Source organism: Anopheles merus, chromosome 3L (assembly GCF_017562075.2).
Source record: "Anopheles merus strain MAF chromosome 3L, AmerM5.1, whole genome shotgun sequence".
Classification (NCBI taxonomy): Eukaryota; Metazoa; Arthropoda; class Insecta; order Diptera; family Culicidae; genus Anopheles; species Anopheles merus.
In genome coordinates, this window is record NC_054085.1 from 30073962 (window position 1) to 30101528 (window position 27567).

The 27567-nt window shown below is 45.7% G+C and overlaps 1 protein-coding gene across 1 annotated transcript; it reads right to left on the reverse strand.

Annotated features, from left to right (window-relative positions):
* Positions 1-102: 102 nt before the first annotated feature.
* Positions 103-27564, reverse strand: LOC121598280 (protein stum). Its single transcript, XM_041924889.1, has 11 exons — positions 27482-27564; positions 25930-26401; positions 19650-20364; positions 15772-16251; positions 12596-15580; positions 2277-2679; positions 1969-2210; positions 1783-1897; positions 1614-1712; positions 1314-1536; positions 103-590 (listed from the first exon to the last, which is right to left on the reverse strand). Exons 3-11 carry the CDS (start codon positions 20264-20266, stop codon positions 448-450), a joined length of 5307 nt encoding a protein of 1768 aa, XP_041780823.1. The 5' UTR covers positions 20267-20364; positions 25930-26401; positions 27482-27564; the 3' UTR covers positions 103-447.
* Between the last annotated feature and the right edge of the window lie 3 nt (positions 27565-27567).

Consider the following 27567-nt stretch of genomic DNA (forward strand, 5'->3'; position numbering starts at 1 on the left):
ATGTATCGAATGATGATGTCAAAAAGGACGTTTTTGTATGAATATTGTTCGCGAAAGAAATCAGAAGAAAGAAAAACAGGTATGTTATCGTTTTTTTTTTGTGTAAAAGTTAAAAGACTTTACTTTATTCTTCCCAATTTAAAACCGTATTTTTTCCAACAAAAGAGGATAAAACGGGATAGAAAGGAAAATTAGGAGAAGGAGGAGGTGTGTGGTTTTGGTATTCCTTTTCCCAGGTTTTTTTTTCTCTTTTTACATACATTAACGTGTTAACATTGCTTTGCTACAATACAGTCCAATTCGTTGGTTCCCGTACACACGCTCCACCTCATTACCGCTCACCCGTGTGTATCAGCGTGCCGTTTGGCAAATGTACAAAAACGGCAGTTAAACCTTTCCCCAGGAAGAAACACATCACTCTCCGTAGGAAATTCATTCATTTCACACCTACCGACCCGTCTCGACGTCACGATGTGTTTTGGAGACTAAGGCCACGGGTGGATTGGAGGCACCGGTCCGGTTGGAGAGTGTCGTCTGCTCTTCGCCCTCCTCTTGGGCCGCCTCCATTTCCAGTATCTTTCGATGTTGTCCTAAGGTAGCGAAAACATGACACATGTCAGGAATTTAGTGCTACAGACTTGTGGTGGGAGCACGGAATCGGACCTACTCGATTCCGATTCCGTAGTGGTAATCAATTCCAGGGCCGATTCCGAATCGGAATCGGTTACGGAATCGGAATTGGCTCCAAAATCAGAATCGGCTTCAAAATAGGAATCGACCTAGGAATCGCAATTTGCTCCGGAAACGTAATCAGAAATGACTCCAGAATTGAAGTAAGCTCCGCAATGAGAATCAGTTCTTGAAGTGAAATAAGAAGTTTCAGAAGCGAAATCAGTCCGGGAATCTTCATGAAAATGTGTCGTTTATAAGTAAATTTGGATTCTTTGCTATTCTTATGGGTATGCTGAAACCGACTCCGATTTCGAAGCCGTTTCTGATATCGGCCCCAATTCCGATTCCGAACCTGATTTCGCTTGCGAACCCGATTTCGATTCCGTATCCGATCCCGATTCCAGAACCGATTCCGGACTCGATTCCGATTCTGATGCCGAAGGCTATGCCGGAGCCAGTTCCGAACCCTGATTCCGATTCCAGAATCGATTGCGGAAACTGATTCCGGACCCGGATAGTAGGTCGATCGATCGATAATCGATTCCAGAAAACTTGGGAGCTAACCGGAATCGATTCCGACGAAAACTTCATTTTTCCCATCACTACTACAGACAGACTGCTGTATGGAGAATGGTACTCACTTGCTAGCCGCAGCATGATCGTACCCCACCAGATAGCCCAACCCCACCCGACGACGCAGAAGATGATCGTGAAGCACTGCGAGATGCCCACGATACAGTTGATGATGAACGAGCCGATGCGGCCCTTGATTGAGTCGTGCTGGGAAAAGCGAGGCTTGCCAATGCACAGACACAGCCCACCGGACAGTACCGTCCCGGAACCGGGTATGACTACGTTGAGGAACTGTACGAAGGGATGAAATGCGTTAAATATTGCCTCGAAAGCTGAATTTCCTTAGCACTCAAGGACGGACCACTCACCAAACAAAAGTACGCCAAACAGATCGGAAGCACCGGAATGGCACCACGCATTAAAGAGGAGTGCTCCACCAGTGACATATCGATTTTTGGCCGCAAGTCCTGCAAGAAGAAATCAGCATTTGGCATTAGAGAAAAAAACGGAGGGAAATTGTCCAAGTCATTCCCGCACCTCCGGTGGAATAGTGGGCGCAATGCTCTGCTTCTTGCTCAGATTGCTCGTCCGGCGGCTCTGGTTGTCACCCTTCTTCTTGCAGCACATCATACAGCAGCTCAGACAGTTGAAACTGAAAAACCGCAGCATGATTAAGCACTTTCTAGTGAGGGCAAATTGCCTTCGAAACTTCTCGCTACTTACGTCGACTTCACCGGGACCTTCTTTTTCGGTTTCGCCTTCACCTTCGGACGCTGGCGCTTGAAGCAGAAGCAACACTTGACCGTCTCCATCTCGACCGGTTCCTCCATCTTGTGACGCTTAACCTGCGTACCCTTGCCGTCGGTGGGCGGCTTCGGTCGGCAGCAACAGAGCAGGCTACTCCAGCACGATCGGCATCGGGACTGATCTTCGGACGGTGGATCACTATCGATCGAGGAACGGGGCTGAAAGTTGATGGTAAGTGGAATTAGAAAATTCTTACAAACTCTCTTCTGTTTCGCCCTACTTACCACCAGCTCACGGGACTTGTTCCGGCGACAGCTAGCACAGCAGCTGAGCGACTGCCAGCAGGACGACAGCGACGACTTGGGTTGCGTCTCGGCGGCCGGTGCACGCTGCACGATCGCCGTCGATTCCGGTGCCGTCTTGGAGTTGCGGCACCGCCGGCAGCAACCGAACAGCCGCTCCCAGCAGCTTTGCTTGCCCGGTTCGTTGGCCGTCGTTTGCTTTGCCGTCTGCTCCTTGGCCAGCTGCCCGTCCGCCTTACGCTTGCCGAGACGGCTCCGGCCGCAGCACCCGCTGCAGCTCCGGAAGCATCGCCTAAACGGTAGGCAGAACCGCGTGCAGCACGGTGCACAGCAGGCGCAGCAACATTTCGAGCACTTGACCTGCTCGTCCTCGTCAAACTCGTCGCTGCGGGGAGGAAGAGAGATGGTTGAAAGCAAGAAGAAGGTTATAAGTAGGACGGAAGAAAGCATTTTCAAGAAAGGAAGCAGTGTTGCGGAAGAGATAGGTACGCGAAGAGAGACAAATCGACAGTGATAGCGACGAACCCGCACCACACCACGCGTGTGTTGAAACGTTTATTGTTTCCCTTTCCGATTGTATATCCGGTGCAGCGGAAACGGCGTGGAGGTGGGAAAATGGAAACAATTAAAATTTATTGCCACCACCCCGTGAGCGATGCGAATTTATGCAAAACGCGCCGTCCGTCGTCGTCGTCGTCGTCGTCTCCGTCCCTGAGCGTTCTCCGCTTCCTGGCGCTCACACGTGCGTGCTCGACTGCGCTGCGGTTACAAGTGAACTGGTGGATGTGGAAGCCTTTTTCACCCGTCGGAAAGTGAGCCTCACACACACAAACACACACACACACACACACACACAAACACACCACGGTCGTGTACTATTTTTTGTCGCGTAGTATCAACCCTCCCGAGCGCACTCAAGGACGGTGGGACCTTTTGCGAGCTTTTATTTATTTTACCCGTCACGTCACGGACATTTCCTTCGGTCCAGTTTTATAGTTTGCAGGCCTTGTGTGTTGAAAAAGCGGGAAAGGAGCGTGCAAGGAGGCGCAAGAAATTCTTTATGCGAAGGCAAAACCCTCTCCTTCATTGGCCTCAAGTCTCAATGCTCTCTCGTAGCTCAATTAATCAGCCTCGTCAGTCTCAAAACTCATACCGCATGGAACCTTAGTGGTGCAATTCGCGGAATGCAATTCATTTTAGGGTCATGTTGGGGAGTTTTAGACGCCTTGAGTCGCCTATGTGGCTCATAAATTAATCACGTTTCAGAAACTATTTTACTATCACATTTTTCATAAGGTCAGACTGTGAAATTCTATTTGGTTTCCTTGGCTCGAATGCGCGCACACGGAACGGAAACGTGCGCATAATGTGACAAGCCCACAAGATTTGTTGCGTGGTCGTAAAATCACCCAAACGAATGGCCACTAGCGTGCCTCATCTGCAGTGCTCATTAGTGGAGTGTCAAAGTAGGTTTGAGTGCTGTTGTATGAACAAAGTTTTACTATGCTAATTAGAGGAGGTTCCAATTATCGGCACAGTCATTAATTTTGAACACAAATGTAGCATAATGAGTAGAACTTCCCTATAGTTAATTAGGTCTCTCCAACAACACACCTTTGTGTATATTCAACTACGCATTTGATGCTAAGACAAGACCGGAGTTATGTTTATCTAATGTTTTCATAGTTTAGGAATATTTGTTTCGATCTCTTGGCTATTTCCGGTGCTACACTCTTTTTTTTATTTTCCCTTAAAAGCCTGTTAAATACCGACTATCGTCAAACAATGGACCTTTGCATAGATAATTGCATAACTTTAGGCGTCATACCTCCATTATACGCACTGGCACTAAATTGTATGACTGAGCAGATTTAAAACAAAATTAGGGGAAAGTTATTTATTGTGGGCTTAAGCCAGGCAGATCCTTCCGTCTACGGGGCCACAATAGTGATGTGCTCTCTAGAGCGCACCCAAGATACCGATTCGACTCCGACTATTCTTAGTCCGATCCCGACTTCGGCAAAGTGGGTGGGTACCTCTAGTTCTGCCCGGAATCGCCCGGAGTCGTTCGGAGGCGTCCGTTGTCGTCCGGAGTCTTCCGGAGTCGTCCGGTGTCGTCTGGAGTCTTCCGGAGTTGGAGTCCTCCAGAGTCGGAGTTATTCGGAGCTGCCCAGAGTCGATCGGAGTCGATCGGAATCGGAGTCGGTTGGAGTCAACTGGAGCCGTCCGGTGTTTCCGGGTCTTTCACTTTGCGCGTGCACTTCTAATACATGCCTTGGTTTCGACTCCGGACAACTCCTGGCAATTCCGGACGACTCTTGGCAATTCCGGACGAGTCCTGATAATGCTGGGCGGACCCACCGGAGTCAGTTTTAAAATTATCGAAGTCGGATCGGAGTCGACTCCGGATTTTTCCAAATTAACCCATTACTAAACCACAGACTGTCACACGTCTCCGTTACATCTCGTATAGTTTATATATCGACAAGCTACTACTTATTGTTAATGTAATTGTTGCGTCTCAAATAGTTGTAATATGTAATCGTCAAATCAAAAACTTAACTGCCCCAATGACTTCTCCCTGAAATCGGATATCCTTACGTATCGTACTTGCTTTAATTACGTTTTCACTGCTTTAAATATTTTATCTAAAATTTTGCTTATTTTACAGCAGAATTTGTGTTCAATTTCACCACAATTGAAATCAACCACTGAACGACTTGCAAAGCCAACAACCTCAGCCAAGCCAACCATTGAGCAGGATAAGGAAAAATCCTTTTTATTCCAATGTGATTACTAAGAAGCAGACGTTTAATAGTTCCACGTGTAATAGTAGGTAATTAAACACACAGACGAGATAAGGGATATCTTTTAATTTCCAACTTCCACTACCACTTCTTGCATTCAACCAATTCAATGCACACACGCAATCCAATCCTTGTTAAATGTGGTTCATCAATATATCCTTTTTGCGTTCTCTATCCCATTTATCAACTGTTTTACAACAAAACAAATCCCCACTTCGTATTAGCTAACCTTCAATCAACACAACTAATTCCCTCCAATCGATAGCTTGAGCTCTCCTCCTGTTAAGCGCTTTTGCTGAAACGTATTTGCTTTGCCCCCAAAAATAGGACTCCACTCCTCACAATTCCTAATGCACACGTTCAATAGCAGGCTCACGAAACGATTAATCCTATTTTTGGCTCATTAAACCATCCAAGGGGACAACCCACACGATCGCCACGACCGAACACAGCTTGAAGCCCAACGACTTGTTGGCGAGCACGTCCGTTTGCTACTGAACCGCCTGCCTCGAACGGTGGTTTGATTAATCCGCATCCGTCGAAGGAAAAAGCGGTGGTTTTGTTTTTCTCTCGCCCCAATATAAAAATGAAACCAAACCCCCCCCCCCCCCCATTTAGTCCCATAAATGATGGTGGTGCCGTCCCGTTTTGCTAACCTGTGCCACGTACGAATTAATTCACTCTGGCTATCGTGCAGCGAAATGCTGTACACGGACGACTCTCTGCTGACCGTCGGCCGATTTCCGTCGTATCGTGCCGCTGCCATCACATCGGGGCACGTTTTTGAGGGAGGGAGCACGTTCGAGGGGCACCGTCTTGTTGCGTATATTGCGCCTTGTTGTTGTTGGTCTTGTTCGCTTTACACTTCACCACACAGCACAGCACGGCACAGCGCACTTTCGGTTTATTTTAGTTTTCGTTCCATTTCATTCTACAGCAGCTCCAGGGAGCAAACATAAAAAAAAACAGGGAAAACTATTCGCACACAGCACCAACACCGAGATATCGCACCGTGGAGATCTTTTACACGCGCGTGCCGCGATATTTTTTGGACCGTTTTGGGGTGGGCGGCTAGTTGAAGTTCTTAAATGAAAAGGAGGTCACACCAGTTTGTTGAAAGGGGAGGAAAAAAGGGGCCACGCGACACATACATAAAACCGCACCGACACACTCACAGCACAGAAGGACCGCTCGTCTCGTGTACGGGTGAGAATAATTATAAAGAAAAATATATGTAATCACACAACAGCACCACCCGCCGGTCGCATATATGGTTCGTGCCGTGGCTCTAAGGCTAAGGAAGGAACCGGCTCACTGGGCGCGCCTCTTATCGCAAAGAGCACGTGATGCACGTGGTGGAAGCAACTGCACCAAACTAAATCACACGATTTCCGTTCACTATCCTTTGCTGAATGGTATCTTAAGACGTTATTTTAGGTTTAATCTCACAAAACATTGCTACAAACGTTGCTTAATTGTTCTAGAGGTGTCACATCGTCTTTAAGCGTTTCAGGACGAAAGCTCCTATAGTCCACCTAAGACAACACACCAACAGGAAGCACCAACCGTACCGAACCGATTGGATCAACCGAACGAACCGGTATAAGGTGACGACCTGTAAACAGGAACCTCTGTCCCGACAGCCCGAGAACCAAACGAACTTGCACCGCGTGCCAAGCGTTGTTCGGCTTTTGTCCCTTTTACTACACATCTCGTGCCATGCTCGCGTCTCCGCAACCCCCCAAAACGGCCACCACTTTCCCATCGCAACCCATTCGCTGGCTTCGGGCCCGGGGGCACCATTTCTAATCAATGCAAAGTATTGAATCTGGCAAAAAATGTATTTTAAATTCAAATTGGTTACAGAAGGTATGGAGAGGACCTTCTTTTTTGTTGTTGCTATTGTGCAATGTTTGTGCAAATGTGTTGGTACACATGCTTTCCCTTTTCAAGCAAAACCAATTTTGCGGTGGAAAAGTGGGTATAGTAAATCTTGCTTCCTTTTCATTCTTTCTCACAGAAGCAAAGCCCCGTAGTCCGTTTTTGCTCCATTTCGCTAATGATGGAGCAAATTGAATAAATTTCAACTTGCCTTCACTGTTTTGTCGCATTATTCTTCTTCTTTGCTTTTCCTATGTGCGAGGACGGTACAGTGGTATCGAAAGAGCACATAAAAGTGGATAAAATAATATCTTTTTTTTTTTAATTGTAAAAACAATAATTTTACATTATTTTTTATCTCGTAAATGCTAAAGTAAGTGTTAAAAGAGTAAAACATAGGCAACAGTCAACAAATGGGTAGAATTTGTCATACAAATTGCATACAGTTAGGCGTTTTAAAAATTTGCTTTTACAATTTTTTACAGTTTGCCTGTTTTTGTCTTTTTTTTTTAGTAAACATTATTTGATTTCATTGTTTGAAAAACAAAGTAACGAAATATTTTTTTTTATTTTTATGGTTCTCTCACAGGGTTTTCAATGATATTATTGACATGTTCAGCGAGTTGTTGATTCGTTCGAGCATATAATTGACTCTTTCAGCGAGATATAGAACTGTTCGGAAGCAGGCGTTGACATGTTCGGCGATACTATTGAGCTGTCACTTTCGTACCCTTTGGACTGCAGCTTGGATCTTTTCCATCAGAATGTAAACAAACGGTTTTCGGAAAAATATGCTGGTTTCAACTAATATATCAATTAAAAAGCTTGGGGAATGGTTATTTGCTAATTTTAGGACATCTAAGAATGAAAAATTACACGCTTCGGCACAGGGTTTAAACAAAACAAATGACAGCACTACAGAATCGCTGGACATGTCAACGCCTGCTTCCGTACAATTCAATATCTCGCTGAAAGAGTCAATTATATGCCCGAACGAATCAACAACTCGCTGAACATGTCAATATAATCCTCGAAAATCCTGTAATACATGAATTTTTAAACAAGCTTTAAGCATCTTAAAACATTTTGCATATCTAATACGATTTTCATTGGTGTTATAAAATGAAGATTTTGTTTAATCTTTTTGTTTTATTCTTACTCAAAATAAATTTCAGTTATTACTACTTCAATGTAAAAAATGTTATAAAATAAGCGGTTTGCATACCTTTAGGCGTTTAGACCGAAACAGGGTTTTTTTTTCTTGAATCGATGAACATTAAAAACACGTCAAATATCCGTATTTTTGCAAAAACTAAACAAAATTATAAACCAATCCATTCCATTTGCATTCCCACTGTTCCCCACTGACCAGCAAAAATGGACGAAAATGGAATGTTTCCCACTGGAAAGTGGCAAAATGGACGAGAAATCGATTTGTGACACTTTTCGTCGCTCCCATCCTGCCATCCAGCCAGCCCGCCATCTAGCCATCAGCCTGCTGGAGGTCCTTCGCGCGTACAAACTCGTAAAAAGAAACCGAAAGGATCGATCGTTGACCAGGCACCGGTACCATACAGAACGGCAAGGTCTCCGGCACCACCGACACTAAGTGAATTTGGTGTGGTGGAATTTCCCCGTGACTTTGCGGTCCGAGGTCCGAGCACAGGTCCGTGGTTGCGTGACTTTGACTTTGATGAGCTTTGTGGCCATTCGAAGGGAACAGACACCTTTTTTTAGTGGTGTGGAAGGAAGGTTTAGTGGTGAGAAGGAACTTCGGTCACAAATCACCTGATTGTAGACGGAAGGAGGGTAAAGGAAGAAAAAGGAAGAAAGGCAAGGAATAGTTAATCATTTGCGGCGCGTCTTCCGGTTTGCGAAAATGGACTGATCCGAACTGGTGCCGGAATGATTAACGACGGATCCGAATTGATCCTAATGGGCAAAAGGGAATCATCATTTACATCACTGCATTGGGTAATTTATCATTTTTGGGTGCCTTTACTCATAGTGACGTCGATTAACTACATCTAATGATGCATACATTTACAGTAATATTTACTTCAAGTTTGTTCTACTGAAGAATCGTTGAGTTAAAAAATAGCTTAAATTGCATATTTTACTAACATTTTTCTCAACTGACGGTAAGAAAAGTGCCTAGAAATGCCCGTTTTCCTTGCACTTGCACTACCACCATGCAAACATACACGTGCCAGTATGCACGGCCTCGGCGTCAACAGTTCCAACCCTCACCCGAACGGGGAAATGTAATAAACATAAACAAAAAACTCAAACTTTTAACCCGTTGTTCGGTGTCGGCAGCGAGGTATGTTGCGGCACCCCTTTTCTGAACGGACCTAGCCGGTAGGAAGGTAGGCAGGCAGGCTGGCAGGCTAGAAAATCTGCATTCCCGGCCCCTCCGGCCGAAGAAAATGCAAATGCAAAATCACTTCACGTGAATTATTTTACGTGGCAAAACAACACACAGAGTGATGCAGAGTGTAGTGTAAATACAGGACTACTGGGGAGGCGCAGAACGGAATAAAATAACTGCAACCAACTTCACTGTCACGCTAGCTGTGGACCTCCGAGGGTTTTTGTGTATTTTTTTCTCCTTCCTACTCCCATTCCAACACGTTACACACCCCAAGGACTTTGCTTTAAAATTCAAAATGTAGCAAGGAGAGCAAGCTGCAACAACTTTGAAAATTCTTTAAATACAATGGGGAACATTCGCGAACGTACAGTGCAGAACAAGCGCGGTGTCAGTTGCAATTGTGCCTCTGCCTTGATAGAGGTGACTGTTGCGCTATTAATCAAGCGTAACATCTTCACACGTTTAATTGCACTGAGGTGAGGCGTGGCTTTGGATTTTGACACTTTCATTATGCACAAAGACAGCATAATTGTATGTGGATAGTAATTGACTATGAAATTAAAGTGTCAATTAAAGGGTAGCTTCATGCAGGGGAAAGAATTATACATTTGAAAAAAAAAAATTATATAAATAAGAATAATTTAACAAAAAAATAACACAAGAATAAGTAATGACAAGTTAAGATAAAGTAAAAAACTAGTTACAATACACAACATAAAAACCATATTAAAGAAAACAAAAGTAGTTGACCTCAGAAAAAACAAAAGTAAATAGTAATAGTAAACCAATAAATGAAAATATAAAAAAATGGTCATCGTGGTCATTACATAAAAAAATTCTATTAAAGCTTTATCAACTGTGTGTGTGCGGTAATATATTCGAACAAAAATTTGTAGTTAAAAGAAAGCACCACAATGCCTCCCTTCACGCAGCGCATTTAAACTCGTTTGCATGCCTCTCTTACAGACCCTAGCACACGATAAGAACCACCCATCAGCTCCACCCAACTAATAAGCGGGTGACGGAAATATGCAAATTCGCTAACTACCGTCTGTGTGGTCGAATCAAGCAAAGACAAAGAGAAAGAGAGAGAGAGATACGGTGAGAAAGGGAGTATGGTTCGCAAATCGGTCCCGTTCCCCTATCGCTTGAATGTGCCCCCAATTTGGTACACACACGGACCCTGGCAAAAGGAACAAGTGTCCATCAACGGTTCTGCCCCAGGCGCAGTGAGTGTGCATGAGCACGCTTCCGGTCCCGTACCGTAGTGGCAGCATAATTCACGAACCCCTAAAGCGCCCCTGGGACCCTTCTTACTCCTCCCCACAGTCGTTCTGGTTCTAGATTTTTACGCCACGATAAACGTATAATTCTCTTTTAAACGAGCGTGCTTTAAAACCAGAACCAATCCTCCTTGAACACATCCACTGCTGGAACGAGCAAGGGAGGGAGAGAGAGACAGAAATCAGCGAAAACAAAAGGACGAAAAAACATGGCAGCTACTTCTAATCACGTCACGTTACTTAAATGAGCCTTATGAGACAGGCCGGGCGATTAAAAGTGGGTTAGTGTGTGGCCAATTTGGTGCCAGTTGGTTACAGGTAGGTTTTGCAGGAGGTTTGGGGAAAGTAATTGCAGGCTGTAAATAATGAATACAAATGTGCCCATCAGTATCACGTGAGGGAGGTTGTTGAGGTGTTATCGAGCCGTGAGACAATCTGATAAGAAAAACAGATTTATATAACCTTACGATTTGTACAAAGCAGGTTAAGAAGTTAGTGAATGCAACTTCAGATTTCTTTGGATTTAGGTATACACAGTTCCTTGTAGAAAATTCTTACAATTTCCAGTTAATAGGGAAATAGCCCAATCAAACCTAAAAGTAGCTTTCTCTCTCTCTCTCTCTCTCTCTCTCTCACTTACTCTCGCTCTCTTTTTACCTTGCTCTTTAGTGTACTTAAAATGTAGGACGGTATCGCGCAAAAGCGTAAAATACGACCAAGGAATTAATACACGATAGACTTGAACGGTGCTTTAAGCGACGAACCTCATGATAATATTACAGGGTTTTCAATGATATTATTGACGTATTCAGCGAGTTGTTGATTCGTTCGGGCATATAATTGACACTTTCAGCGAGATATTGAATTGTTCGGAAGCAGTCGTTGACAAGTTCGGCGATACTATAGAGCTGTCACTTTCGTACCCCTTGGACTGCAGCTTGGATCATTCTCATCAGAAGGTAAACAAACGGTTTTCGTAAAAATATGTTTGTTTTAACTAATTCATGTATTAAACAGCTTGGGGAATGATTATTAGATACTTTTAGGACTTTTGAGAATGAAAAATTGAACCCTGCGGCACAGTGTGTAAACAAAATAAATGACAGCACTACAGAATCGCTGAACATGTCAACGCCTGCTTCCGAAGAATTCAATATCTCGCTGAAAGAGTCAATTATATGCCCGAACGAATCAACAACTCGCTGAACACGTCAATAATATCATTGAAAACCCTGTAAAATGAATTGATGATTTATCCTCATCTTGTCAATGCACCATCTTGACGATCTATGCTAATATATGACTCATGCAAAGGATTGTATATTACAGTCTTGGATTTCCTTGTTCCCATTCTGCCAAAAACCGGGCTCACACGGATGAAGATATTTAATTCATATAAATCATTTAATTCATTTACTATTTCCACTTTCCACATTTCCATTTCAGGCTTAACTTAGTATCCAAGCTTAACTAAAGTATAATTATAATTACACTACTTAAAGAAGTTAGAGCAACAAAATAAATTATATAAGAGCAAAATTTGGGTAAAAAGTCGTTAACTTTCTTAAACAGAAAGAAAGTAATAAATAAACAGAAGTAAATAGCAAGACTAAGAAGACGGACGAGATGTTCAGTCCCAAGAAACAACTTAAGGAGGAGTTGAAGTCCAAGAGATCATGATCATTATAGAGAGTTTTTAAGCAGATCAAAGATCTCTAAAAATCAGCTAAAACCCTAAAGTATGAAACTCAGAATTTTATTTTCTATGGCTATTATAACCTTTAACTGTTGCTTGAAGATTAACTGTCAATCAAGTGTAACCCCAAGGTCACAAAGAGACGTAACCGAAGCCGAAGCCTAGACTCCTATGTGCCCAAAAAGTTGAAGTTGTGCTTCGAATATTGGGCAAATGTGAGCAAAATTGAGCTCCAGATTGCAAGAGACATTGCCACTCACCTGTTGCTTCCGGCACCGCCACCCCCGTCCTGCCCCATCGTCCGATCGCGCATCGACTCCGTGTTGGCACTTGAAACGTTGTCCATCCCGGGACTCCGGCTACCCTGTGGCCTGTGCTCCACCATCGGTGACTTCATCCGGTGCTCGCCATTGTACTCGTTCGACACCTTCTCGCCCTCGCCGTCGCCCGCCACCGTCAGCTCGTGCGTTGCCACACCCATCGAGCCCTGCCCGTCACCGCCACCGCCACCACCCGCCCCATGGCTCGTCTCGGTGTCGGTCGTATCGTCGTGCTCCTGTGAACCCTCCGTCACCTTCGTCATCGTTTGCGGTGCCATCGTACCGCCGCTTCCCGTCTCCCCATCCCCGCCCGCCCCAGCACCTCCCGCCGTCGGGGGACGAATGTTGGTGAACGAACGGGCGTGAGCAATGCTCTTGATCGATAGCAGCGATCCCCGGCTCATCATCCTGCGCAGCGGTTTCGTGCTGGTCGGTTTTTCGTTCATGCCGCCCGCCTTCGATCCAACGGTGTCTTCCCCTGTACCGTCCGCTCCCGCCGTACCGGGAGCGTTTCTAACAGAGGCGGACTGCAGGCGAGTGGAGGATGCCATCGTACCATCGATAGCGGTCGCCGTCGTAGTGGCAGTGTCGGGCCGTTGGCCAGCATCACCGGCACGGTCCAAATTGCGCTTGCTTCCCTTCAAGCTGATCAGGCTGAGCAGCGATCCCTTGCTCTGCAGCTTCGGCGTAGGGCGTGCCGATTTCACCCCAACCTCGGTCACTCCCTCCGTGACGGCATTGAGCGGACTCTTGCCACCGAGCTCCGTCCCGGACGCATCGCCTCCACCACCGCCCGAGGAGTCTCCGCCACCCGTCCCTGCTGCCGTCTGGTGCAGGCTCGAACGCGAATCCGATCGCTTGTTCAGCAGCGAACTCTTCGAGTCGCTCTTCTTCGGCTTTCCGCCCATCGTTGCGAGCGATTTGTTGCTGTCGCTCTTCTTCAGCGATCGCTCCGAGTCACGCTTCTCGATGCGTTCCTTGGTGTCGGAACCGGCCCCGTCCGTTGCTTTCGCCGAACCTTTGCCACTCCGCATCTCCCCGCGGCTGTCACTCTTCATCAGCCCTCCCGGGCCGGTCATATCGTTGTCGGAGTGCCGGTTCGCCTTGGACTGGATCAGCGAGCTGCTGTTCTTGCCACCGCGGCCACTCTTGCCCGCTCCCATCATCCCGCCAGCACCGGCGGCAGCTTTCTGGTTCTTCTCGTACAGCTTGTTCGCCCGCCGCAACTGGCCCGGGTCGAGTGCAACGGCCGAGCTGCTCCGTCTCAGCTGCCTCCCCCGTCCTCCGGCTGCCGATTTGGCTCGGTTTGCCGGTGTTCCCGGCAGTGCTTTTCCACTCTTTACACGTCCAGCGCCACCGCCGGTTGCACCCATTTTCGTTCCCCTTTGATCTTTTTCTCCCATTCCAGCTTTTGCACTCTTGTCCCTCCTCCTTGCGTTGGGTGTAAGCTTCTCCATGCCTGCGTCTCTGCCGGTGCCTCTCTGGCCCGCCTTTGATGCACCCTTTGGAAGCTCCGCAGCGGTGGGCTTTCGACGTCCACCTGGACCGGCCGTTCCAACACGATCACTGCGCGTACGAAAGCTTGCCGCGTAGTTCAACGCACTCTTCAACATTCCGCCACCGCCGGTGGACTTTTTCGACCGCTTTGGTCCTTCGTCGTATGGATCGTAATCGTCATCATCGTCATAGCGTCCGCCCTTTTTACTTGCGACCGATTTCGGCTTCTTCCCCTTAGCACTAGCCGTGCCCGATGGTTTGGCCGCGCCCTTCGCTGCCTTTCCCTTCTTTCCATCGGCTTTCTTCTCCTTCACCCCGTTGCCTTCCGAGTCTTTGCGCACGCCCGACCGCACGATGCCAAACTTCATCTTCAGTGCCATCTTTCGCCTCTCGCCGCTTTCTTCCTCTCCCTGCGATGCTTTTGCAGCCGCCGCCGCCGCCGCCGCCCCCGCTGGTTTGGCGTGTTTCTCCGGCTCCGGCTCAGTGCTGCCCCCCTTTCGGGCACTTTCTATGATGGCGCGGGCAAGATTGAAGCGTCGCTTTTTCGGTGGCGACGCTTGCACATCTCCCTCCTTGCCGGACGGTGGCTCCGCTTTGCTTTGCGCCTTGGGATCCCTTTCCACGGACGCATCCTTACTGCCCTCTGCCCGCCCCGGGGACACTTCCTTGCTTTTGTCCCGCGACCTTGGTGACATCAGCAGCCCTCGGATGTTAAAAACGGGCGCTCGGAAGCCTCCCTTCTCGCCGCCCTTCTTCCCACTGCCAGCTCCTCCCTCTTTGAGATCGGCCTGCGAGCTTTCCATCGAATCCTTGTCCGGTACGGGCGATAGTGTGGGCCGGCCGGAGAATGGTTTGTAGCCAAACAGCTTCAGATTCTTCAGCTGATGCTCCGGTATCGATATGCGATCGCCGTCCGTCCCCGTCCCGGACAGGCCCGACTCGCTCGGCGTGGGCGTGATCGAGCGCCCATCCTCCGACGGCTGCGTGATTGTCACTTTGGCACTTGGCACGGTCGATTTTTTGCTAATCACCTCGAGCACACCGCGCTGCCGGCGGCCCGGGTTGGGTGCTAGCGAGAGGGAGGTTTTCGACTTTGCGGGACGTTTAGTGCGAGCGGAGGCCGCCTTCGGATGGCCACCGAGCGTGCTGAGGGACAGTTCCGAGCCGCTGAACCGCCTCCGATGACCGTGCGCTGCACCGATGGAGCCTTCCTCGGGGAAATCAGCCCCGTAACCATAGAATCCGATGTTCGAGGTGGCTTGGGTGGCGGAACTGGCCGACAGGATGCGGGAGGAGGCGAGCCGGTGCTTCTCGCGGTACGGCGAGTAGCGGTTACTACCGCCGGCCAGATCGAACGAGCTGGACTTGGGCAGGACTTCGTTGATGATGGTGAAGGCGGTGTTTTTGTGCTGGCGTGCGTCCGATACTCTAAAAAATGAGAAAAGATTGATTAAGAAGAGGTAGGATCACTATATAAAACAAAAACTAAAAAATAAAATCAAATGGAGACGCTTGGTGCCTTGTAGCAGTAAAGCTCAATGGATGCGCCTGGTGCTTTGTAGCAATCAAGCTCAATGGATGCGCCTGGTACTTTATTAAAAAAAGAACCCCACACTCACCTAAAATTAGATCCCGTGTTTATCTTATCCCTGATAATGGCAGTCGATGGATCGGTACGGCCGTACCGTAGCATCCGCTCGAACTCACTGTTCCCATCGCTCGACGTGGAAGGGTCGTGAATCCCTCCTACCGGCAGTGCCGAGGCTCCCTCCTCGTATCCAACCGGTCCGTGCCCGATCACCGTAAAGGTGGCCGTTCCCGGTCCGGCATCACCCATCATATCGACCATCGTGGACCCCCGCATCCCGTACACGCTCGAGTCGGTGATGGAGTTGCGCCGGGAGGCACGAGCCGCCGCTGCCGCCCGCGGATTCTGGAAGACGCCATTCTCGATGCGGCGCGTTATATTGCCGCCAGTGAACTGCTGCACGTCGGCCACCGTGCGGCTATTGGTGGGAATGAGGCTATGCTGGTACTCGTGCTCGGAGAAATCAATCCAATCGTTCTGCTTCAGTAGATCCATGTCGAAAATGTTCGATCTGAAGGGGTGGAAAGGTAAAATAGTTATTATGTTTCATTAATATATGTGATGAATATAAGGTTATATAAGTTAATTATAAAAAAATAAAAGTTATTGCAGAAATACTCCTGCATAATGAGAGTATATTTTCTAGTTGAATAATTTTATTAAATAATGGTCTAATAATTTTTCAAAATTAATTATTAATACCATTTTAAGACCTCAACAAGCACTCTCAAGCGAAGCTTACGGTTACACCCAAAAAAAGCTCTTGGCGTCAGTTTGACGTCTGCCGCAGACACTGTCAAAAAGCACCCGGCCCGAAAGTGTGTCAAACTGGGGTGTGCGTGTATTGGTAGCATTAGCGGAATGGACATTCCCAGCGTTGTACATAAAACAAAAAATTGAGAGCCCTTTGTTGAGGTGGTCTCAAACAACTGAACCCAAAATGCCGAACCGACCGGTTCAGGTGAAACCGGTACAACCGGTACAAACTCGGTACACCGCGCGAGTACATAACGCCCCACTGAGTGACCCCCATGTACATGTGCGTGCGGGCACAAGTTGGTCAGTCGGTCTTTTCCCTTACCCGGTCTTTTCCCTTTCATCGTCTTACAGACCCAACCCGCACCCTCCCCAGCGAAGCGATGTAAATGATGGACCCACTTCGCACTATTTCCTTTCTTCTTTTTTGCTTTTTTATGGCGAAGCGGTTTTGTGTAACCAACATCTTGCGGCGACTTGAGCTGTTTCTCTCTCGCTCGTTCTCTTTCGCTCCCTGACCGGCCGTCAACGTCGCTTTCGATGAGGATAAGTTCAGGGAGATAATGAAAAGGTGGCGCAAGCGATAAAAACCTGCCCGGCACCTGAATTCGGACACCGCGGCGAAGGCCTTTCCGGGGGTCTCTGGCGCTGACCGTCAAAAGACCGGACGTCATGGCTGGACAGTCGTTATGTTTGGCATTTGCTTTGATATTCGAGGGGAGGGGGGGATGTTTTGTTTGCTGTAAGTATGCTTTTTGCCCATTTGTTGAGCTGCAAATATGCAGATGGGTCTAGCGCGTTTTTGTTTCGTTTTTTTTATATTATTTTATTTTAAATCGATTGCTAAGGTAATGTAGCTCGGGGGCAAATATTACATTCATATTGCTAAACTTTTTTTTGCATTGATGTAATCACAGAATAAAGAGCTTAAAGAAAGAGGGATAACTTTTTCATTTAACCGTGAAAATTTACCAAAAAGTGAAAAAAACTCCTTTTAAACCCAGTAAATCCTCTCTTATATTGTATATTAATTTTATTATTATTATTGATTATTTAAAAATAATTAAAAAATATAAAGTACTTTTTAGTAATCATGAATGTCTAAAAATTAAAAAAAAGCCATATTTTACTTCAAAACAATGTAATGCTCATTAAGTTAGCAAAAACTTGAATTCATTCCACAATATGCTCATAGAAAAGATGCAAAAAGAAAAGATGGTACTGACATTTTACAAATGTCAAACCACCTTGCCCGAGCTTCGGTCGGGAACATGAAGATGGGAATGCACATGCACTCGAGAAGGCAAATAGTTTTAGGACGACAGCACAAAAGTAGAAACGTCCACACACACACTTGAAAGAAAGAATACCGAAGCGTCCTTGAATCGTGCAGGATGGAACAACTTTCATTCGGACGAACGGACCCAAACGGACAAAAGGAATGCACCCTACTGTTAGTGGTGAGGTCTTAAAAATAGTTTAGGCAAAATATGGCCACCATGAGATCACGATGGTGCCTCTGATGCGTTTCCTTCCCTTCGCCCCTCCCCGAGGGTTACGTTCTATTCTAAGACTAACCCACCGTAGCAAACTTCACCGTTTACCGCGACGTCATCAATGTGATGACATTTCTGACCAGTGGTGAGGCAAATTCCGGAGTGGAATGTTCCCATTTTCCGCTCGGTGACAAAAAAAAACAAAGCAGCTCTTCTCTCTTACGTGTACGGAAAAAACAGGTGAACTATTTATTCGTGTACCAAACCCACGGAATGGGTCGACAAGTGATCGCGTTTTGGAATGCAACGGTGAAGGTGGGGTTGCAGGCACAGCAGTAGTAGTGCTTATTTTAGAAGGGTCGTTCCGTTTTATGACGTAACGTTTTAATTGTTTTCCTGATTGGTTTGACATGTGTTTTTTTTTATTCTTTTTGAAGCGCAATGATTGATCCTTTGACTGGTCAGTCAAAATAAGAGTTCTTCTTGTAGGATAATATTTCATTAGGCTCATGTTTTAATATAACTTCCTCGTTTCTCAGAATTTTCATTCCTCAGATCTTATATCTCTACTTCAAAAGAAGCTTTAAATTTAATTTAAAAAAAATAAGATGCGTAATTTTGTTATAATGCTAGATTTGCTGAATGAAAATTAAGTGAAATTTAATTTAATATGTCTTAGGCAAAGTGCCAAAACAAACACTGGAGATAAGGAAATTAGCTCATTATTATTTTTTCTAACAAAAAATAGACAGAACTCTGTCTACTTTTGCTTCACAAACCCTTGAAATCTTGAGAAGTATTAGACCTTTCAAAAAGTATTTCAAATTTGTGTCTGAATTGTTTAAAATTAATTGATGTACCCACTAGTCAAATGGGCGTGGCTTTCAGTTGCTTATTGTTACCATAGCAGGATATTTAGTACTATGTATGGGGACACGGTCTATTTGGGACTTAAACCCATGACGGACATGGTGTGAGGTCGTACGAGTTGACGACTGTACCACGAGACCGACCCAATGAGCAAAAACTAGTGTCGGAAATATTATTAATGTTCCCTTCTTCAATCAGTGTAACGTTACGGCACGTCATGTCGTTACGTCATTTATGGATGCCTCCTTAAGCGACAGAAAATTCATGTAACAATTATTTTAAAGACGTCTGTCAGCTAGATTTCATAAACGTGTAATATATACAAATAGTTTTTCTCATTTTCTGATCCAATAAGTACATTCTTCAAAGAAATTAGGCATTTTCAACAAAATGTTACACTATGATAGTTATACGTTTTGAATGAAAAAGACAATAATGGATGGCACATTTACAAAGTTTCGAGTGATTGGTTGATTCTCGTAATTTTTGAACTCAGCTCACGATTTATTCAAAGAATTTTGGTTTGTTCTCACGATTTATTGGTATTGTCCCATTGGACATCAATAAAATAGGACCAAAAAACTCTAGAAAATTACCAAACAATTGTGGGAGCACATCAAAAAAATATGGAAAACAACCAAAAATTTTCAGAAAACAATCAAAAAACCTTGGCAAACCCTGCATAATCGTTTTGTACTGATAGAGTGCCAAAAACAATGTTCAACTCAAATGCAGAACTCATCTCGACAATGATATCAACATAGATTATCTATTCCTTATTACTCACCTGCTCGTGCTCATGTCTACTCCCATCCCTGCCGACTGGGTCCTACCGAAGCTTCTCCTCCGTGCCGGCATCTCACCGTACGTCGTCACACCATTGTCAGCGGCCGGTTTCACCAGCCCTCCTTTCACCATTCCGCCACCACCCACAGCCGACACCGAGCGATGCGCCGCTCCGTTCGCGTACTGCTCAAACAGCGCGTCCCGTTCCGCCTGTCGCTGCCGCTCCTGATCGTTGTACAGCTTCGCATGGTACAGCTCGATGTTGTTCTTGAGATTCTGGTACAGATCCTCACCGCCGAGCAGATCGGCATGGCGGGTCGCGGGCAGTACCGGATCGCCGAACAGGCTGGTCGTCGCCGTACCGGTCGTGCTCGTGGCACTGTGCTGTCCCTCGAGCGATCTTTGATTTTCCAACGATGACGATGGTGTGGAGGACGAACCGTAGCTCCCGAGAAAGCCAGGACGACTGCGGCCAACACTACCGCTGCCACCACCACCGACACCACCACCACCAGCCCCGTACGCATGGTGGTTCGGTGGGTAGCGCTGCTGCACGGTAGAAGCTGCTGACGGTCTGGCTGTGCTGCTGCTGCTTCGCCCGCCATTCTGGCTGTACATTCTGGCCGGTCCCGGTCTAGCCAGCGTCTGCGAGTTGCTACGATGGTGTCGAACCGGGTCGGTTGCGCTCCCGTGTGGCCGAGCTGGAACTGGAACACCTGAAACGAGCCGGTAAGCGAGGGTCAATTAACGACTAGGAAGTGAACGCTTCCGTTCTGGTTTGTATAATGATATTATAATTATGATTATACGGTATCGGGCAAGGGTGGAAGTACATGTTGCTTCAACACAAATACAGCGTAAAGATGGTTGAGTGCGTTGGTCCTATTGAGGGACGTGAAATGATTTTAATTAGAAACCTTCTTTCTATCGTTTTAGCATGAATTTCATCCTATTTTAAACCCACAATAATCAGTTCCTTATTATAAAATGTGCCAAATAATTGAAAAAATATGGCTTATTTTGTCTACATTCCTGATTCACACATCGTGACACAGATTAAGCCCCAAAATATTCTCCACTTAATGAGGTGACCGAAACGGCACCCTTAATCACATTACACCCTCTTCCGACTGCCGTCCTGCTTAAATGCTATTTGCAAATAAATCAAAACACCACCCAACCGTGCGTAGCAGGGAAATTCCCTCACACCTCTCGACGCCTCTACGACGTCAGCTACGCGTGGGGGCAATTTTTATGCAAATTACTACCAAAAAACCGCTCACCACCCACTACGCGCACAACTAATTGGGCCGTGCAGAACGTCGCACGCCGCTAAAACAGAGTGTATTTGATTTTGCGTGTATGAGCGACTGTTCCGGGGACCTGAATTGCGGTGGCCTCATTTAGGGCAGGGCTCCAAAAAGGAACCCACCCCAAACAATCCAGCCCTTTTGGATGAAATTAATCGCGAGCCGGCCGGCCGGTTTTCTTTTGTTTTTTTAACAGAGTAACATTAAAGGATCACATTTCACTTTCACCGTTATGAGTGTTATTTTAGAAGTGTGTGTGTGTTTGTAAAGAAAACACGAGGAAATGGTGGCTGTCGTCACGCGAAAAGGAAACCACGATAAGCGAGCCCCGAACGGAATCTATTCTGCTCGTACAACTGTACCACCTTAATTTTGCTTCGCGTGAAACTAGCGAGAAATTATAATTTTTCAACCCCCTCAGCCTAACCCAACCGCACCACAGGGCAAGCTGCTCAAAAATTGTGGTACAGTGATTGTTCATCCGGGGCTTGTGCGCTGGACGGCGAGATTTCATCAGGGCAAAATTAGCGTCATTATGAATGAGGCGCAATTATTAATATTTTCAGACGTAAAGCCAAATTTTCTTCAGAAAACGGGATAAAGAGTGGTTTTTTTACCCACGGATTGTTGGGAAGTAATTTATCAATTAGCTTATCTATTAAATGTTGAAAGTTTGAAGAGAAAATTAGCACTAGCTTTAAGAATGCAATATTGAGTGGCAAATTGCATAGCTTTAGGCGAAACTAGCATTGCATGTTTTATGTTGAATGTGGTATTAATTTTAACAGTTGTTATTATTTGTATAGTTCTTATTGGGGCATTGCACTTGTTATTGGCAAAATTTTAAAACAAAACAGGAAGATTTCAGACATTAATAATAAAATACACACTTTTGCATACTTTTAGGCGAACAGTAAAAACTAACGAGGTGAGATTTGATCGTTTACATCTTATTAACTTAAGCTGTTGTGTCCTAGAGGAACAAGATGGCGTTTCTGATGAAAGACTTGGTTTGAAATAAATCATTTCATTATAAATCTTTATTTCGATGATGTTTTCCCTAATTATTGCAATTTAAATAATTAAAATATTCTTTTATTTTTACTTATAAGATGCTTTTCAATTAAATTGATAGTGCTTGGTGCTAAAACTTTTAAAAAATTACTTTTGAATCTCAAAGACAATAAATTCGTTTGTCTTCAACACCGATAATGACTTCAATTCTGTTTATTAAACGATTAGTTATGGTGCTTGGCTCAGTATGCTCATAAATTAACTACCTTCCAACGCAAACATGCCCGTTTTTAGCTTTGAATGGGCAAATCGTGTTCAAAATCGCTAGCCTGAGCTAATTTTGGAGTAAGGAAAACAGGAAAACCTTAGCAAGTGGCCACTACAGTACCTAAATTCTTTGGCGAAACAACAACAACAACCACCTGAAGTCGCACGACAACTCTGCCCGCGCAAACTGCCTGCCCCGGTGTGTTACGTCAGCAGCGCATTTGCTAACCCATATTCCTCTAAATCATACAATAAATTGGTGTTTTATTTTTAGTAAAAACAATCGTCGCCCAACGTCTTCCGCCGCTCTTGAGGGCAAACCATTTAACACTTGTTCCTGCCGAGGGAGCTTGGTTTTCGTTTTTCACTTTTCCTTTACCTTCCAATGCGTGTGGCCTCGGAAACGGTCCGTGGTGTGTGGGACCTCAGATTCATTCATAAATCGGTCGCTAGCAAAAGTCAAGGAAGTACTGGCCGGTACTTCTAATACATCCCCGACCAGATGGCAGTCTTTGGTTGATGGTGGTGGGTGGTGTTGATTATATTATGAAAATAATGGGTCAGGTTGCGTTTCGTTGGTTTTCGATTTCTGCGCGGTGCTGGGTCCCAAATCGGGGATATTTTTAGCACAAACTACAGTGTACATCATATTCCTGGCAAATAAGATCTTGGATAACATCACAATTTATGATTTGTACATTAAATCCTCTTCTCTGTATTGAATTCAGTTCATCGTTGGATTGTATTTTTGTTTCATAGAAAAACAAAAACATTCATATGATCTAATTCTTCAATATTCAAGCCCTTTTTCACTGTCGGGGAAATTAAGGTTTCATCTCCTTCACAACCATTTCATACACAATTTTAAAACAAAACAGCTTATTCCAATACTGCTAATACAGCTTTAACGAGTGTAAACTCGTAACTTTGTAAACTTTAGCTCGATATGTGGGTCGTTCCAGCGTCGTCAGTAGTGGAACTCATTGCCTGGACCATACTAAACTGCTCCATACAAACCCACCTACCACTCTGCACACGCTAAAATGTGTGCGCTTTTTTTTTTTTTTGCATGCGTCTGAAGACGGAATGGGGTACGAAAGGCACACAAGGAATCGGTCAGCAGGAGCATATCCCCGCAGTCGCATGTTTCAGGAGGATCGGTGGTAGCGTGGGTAGGCAAATTATGCTGACCGCTATTCGAGTCCACGGCACTCCTTACCCCTGCTACTGCCACAGCTGCAAAGCAACTGCTGACCACTACAAAAAAGCGCAAACGCAAACAAACCTTCCCATTCCCCTTGGCAGCTGGCGGCGGTTTCTACCACCGGTTTGCTGCTACTTGCTGCTACCTCTGCTTGAAAGTAGTTTCACACGGTTTAGTACATCTTCCAAAAATCGAGCCGATGACGCTAACGTCAGCTCGACTGGGGCAGTAGTCACAAACACTTACTCATAGCGTACCACTGTTGACCAACACACGCGCGGCACTTCTAGCATTCCTTACCACCAGAACGATAAGCAGTGGAAAAAAAACTCCTCAACACACACACAAACACACACACGCGTTCTCATTTGAATGAGGACCTCCTTCTAGCATTCCTTTCTTCTAACACAGTCGCAAAGCGGCCCACATACTGCTGTGGTCATTTCAGATACAGGAGGGTGAACGAACTTCCCCACAGCTATGGTAGCGGTAACTTGGACAAATCAGGACCCCTTTCGGACTGGCCAAGCACAACCACACGAACACTTTCACATACAGACACACAAGCACGCGCTCGAGTGTTGGGGAATGGGGTTTAGCAAGTACCTCGACCACGGTACCCGAGGTGCCTGGTCAATATCGATCGTCCAAGCCGGATGGAGTGACCTCGTTTCGTGTCAACCGAGCAGCGGTCCAAAACGGACCACTTCTTACGGTTGGAGCAGAGAGAGAGTTCGACGAATTTCCTTGGACTTCTAACTGTTTCGAATGGAGTTAGGTTGTTGAGCCGGCCGAGCGGGTCGTTGCGATTTTGCATGATGTCTGATGTAGGGAACTGTCATACTGTAAGCGTTTTGATGAGTAATTAACAGGATCTCCAATAATTGAAGTCACCTATATTTGCTCCAATATCCTGAGGATATAACTAATTTCACAAAAAAAGATGGAATTATTGTTAGAAAGTAGCTTTAGCAACCAACATTGGTATCAACAGCCTAATGCAGACTTTCAACAACATTCCCAAGAATGTGGCCCTCACAAAAAGCTTCACTCCCCAGACATCATCAGTACGTCACTGTAACAAGAATTAACCTAGATATTTTCTTCTTGTGACTAATTGGAATTTTTCCTTATTCTTATCGCGCCATTTCACCAGCCACGACTCTTGGTGCTACGTTCTATACTTGATGCATATCATGAGGCATAAATGTTACGCTTCGACTAGACCGCTAGAGCTCCAACATATATACCGCATGCCGTCTTGATGACTTCGGTGATGACTTCAAGTCTGCTACTCTTGATTGGGCACCTGTGCACGATTGTACATCGGAATGTACCTTAGCTGTGTTGGCACACAACTTTAAAGTCCTTGTCCAGGCAAAAGAACCATAAGAAGAAGTCAAAATTTTGGAAAGTCCTATTATACGCTAAAACACAAACATTGCATGCCGTGCCACCAGTGTGCCACGAGCTGTCTTGTTGCGTACCGTTTAGTGGAATCAATCAAAAGGTTTTTTTGTCCTCGCCTTCCCCCTTATGGCTTTGTGTTCTGGAGTTTTGGAGGAGTCCTTATGTGTTTATAGCTCCAGCAAGGGGTGCAAAATTAACACACCAGCAACACCACGATGCGCAATGAAGTCATTTGAAGGCGTAATGGCCTATTGAAACTAGGGGTGGCAGTGTGGAAATTGCTGTATTTAGGGTACAAGACACCCTATTGTGTGTTTATCATTATAAGTAAAGTATTTTCTAGACTCTCTTACGTTTTTTAGTATATTTGCATAATTTATTAATATTATAATTGTTGTTGAAATAATTATGGTTCCACAAAATAAATGCTTTGTAGGTTAAAAAGAGCTTCTCCCAAAAAATACCACAAACTAGCAATGCCCGATTTTCCAAACGCACCTAACCATACACACCACTCGCATGGGGAATTCCTTTCGGGTGAATAGCCTCCTTTTAAAATGGAAATTCCAATAAACAACACAACACAGCCCCCACCCCTCTCCTCCCATACCACCCTTCAAAAGCTGTCAACGACGGGAACACCGGAATGCGAAATAGAATCACATAATCGAACGCCAATCCTCCCGCTGCTGGTGGAGCGCAAATCCCCGGCGGCCTAAATAATGCCCTTTTTGCAAACTTGGCGCGGGTAGCGTAGGTAGGTAGCGTCTCCCTGAACTTTACAGCCAGTTAATGCGACGAACTTGTGCCCGGGCATGTGTAAGTGTGTACACTCCATCCGTAAATTCCATCCAGCCCAGCCCAAAACTGCAGTGTGCAGCTACAATAAACAAACACCCACTTTTCGCCGTGTCTTTGCACTTACTAGCCTACATTTGCGAAAAGAAATGGTGTTTTTGATTGTTGTGTTTCTCCGTCTCTTTGTGTGTGTGTGTGTGTGTGTGTGTGTGTGTGTGTGCCACAGTGTGTAAAATGTAAAGTGCAAGCAGAGGGTATGCCTTCATCGCACTACTTACTTGGTTCATCAGCACCACGACGTTCGTGTGGTACAAGGCGGCGCCGGCATCTCTTCGACTGTTGGTGCCGTGACCGGGATATGCACTACAATCACCGTCACCATTATGGTGGGCAGTGGTGGCTGTACATCTTCAGCTTAATCCTTGTGCGATTAGAACACTAGCTTGTGGATTGTAATTGCCTTGTTTGGACTTTTTTGTTTAACTTTCACCCTTTTTTGCTGTAACTTACATTTAATTTTAATTCACTTTTATTTTTCAACCACCCGTCACATCACGCCACCAGTTTCACGGCACGGCGCGGCACACTTTGATAGATTGATCTAACTGTGCACCGTCTTATGCAGTTCCACCTAATGATCGATTGCTTCCGCTGCACTCATTAGTCGGCGACGTAAAGGGTTCCGCTACGCTTTCCCTCCCGCTTTCCCCGATGACCAAGCAAGTTGGGCTGTACTATACGTTAAACCTGCTGGACCGGAAATGAGCACATCATTTTTCACTGAACCGTATATATTTTACCCGTTTTTTTTTTGTGCCCCTTTTCACTGGACCGTCCGAAGATGGCGCCCGGTTGCATGCACGCAAGCTGCACCAAGCCAAGCCTTCCTCGATCAGTCGATTAGATATCGGAAAGCCATAAATCTTGCTGTGCAAATTTCGCGCGACCATCACCACCACACACACACATCGCGATGTATGATTGGTCATCCAGGGCATCCACGCCCCATTCCATTAGGGATAATTACAGAATTTTGTAACAAGGATGAACCATATCGGCGTGAAGCGAAAGTGAAACCAGCACACCCTAATCAATCATACCTTCGGACATAAACACACTCACACACATATACACTTTGTCTGCACCTTATTTGCATTACAAAATGTTAGAATTTAAATAATTGAACGATTTGGGGGGCGGTTTTTTTCTCACCAAAATCATACCATTTCGTGACTTATTGTTATCCAGCCAGGGTGTGATTTTGGGAGGACTCGGCACGAACACTCGCCACCGTGCGTTGCTTGCACTTTTGCGCTATTGTACTTGTTGGTAATTTATTCTATTGCCCCCGCCGTGGCACGGGCACTTGTTCGATTGCACGCACGTGGAGAAGCGAAATTATGTAAGCGTTTTATGCCGCGGCCAGCCGTTTTGCGAAAGGAAGTGACACTTTTTCGTTACGAAGTTGGTACGTCGCACACTTCACAGTTGGGCAGGTTCGTGTGGAAGGGGGTTTCTTGACTGCAGCCAGCAGAGCCGCCTGCTTTGATTGGACATTTGTCCCGTGCTGCGATGGAATGGGTTTCCGTAGGATCACTGTCAACTGCCTTTAGGACTTCAACTCATTAATTTAAACATACTGCATAAAGCATTTCTTCACTTTACCAATCTTAGTAGCCGTTGCCTTACACACTGCCCGGAACTGGAGCATCAAGCAAATAGAGGAAAAATTCACTGCTACAATACCTTCACATTTAATTCTTAATTTAATTCTATCACCAGCTAAACCTCTGTAAGTCTAAACGCAAAACACTGCATTCGCTTTATTACCGTCTACTAACACCTGCTTGTTCACCTACTATTGTCCTAAAACAGTCCCAAACCTCCTAGTACGGCGCGTTCCAACCGACAAAGCG

Bases quoted from the DNA above. Each gene is read 5' to 3' on its own strand.
- LOC121598280 (XM_041924889.1), bottom strand. From the start codon at position 20,266: ATGTACAGCCAGAATGGCGGGCGAAGCAGCAGCAGCACAGCCAGACCG. The intron at 2,680-12,595 runs GTGAGTGGCAAT...TCCTCCCCGCAG, and splicing joins GGCGGTGCCGGAAGCAACAG to CGACGAGTTTGACGAGGACG. The intron at 2,211-2,276 runs GTAAGTAGGGCG...ATCAACTTTCAG, and splicing joins ACAAGTCCCGTGAGCTGGTG to CCCCGTTCCTCGATCGATAG.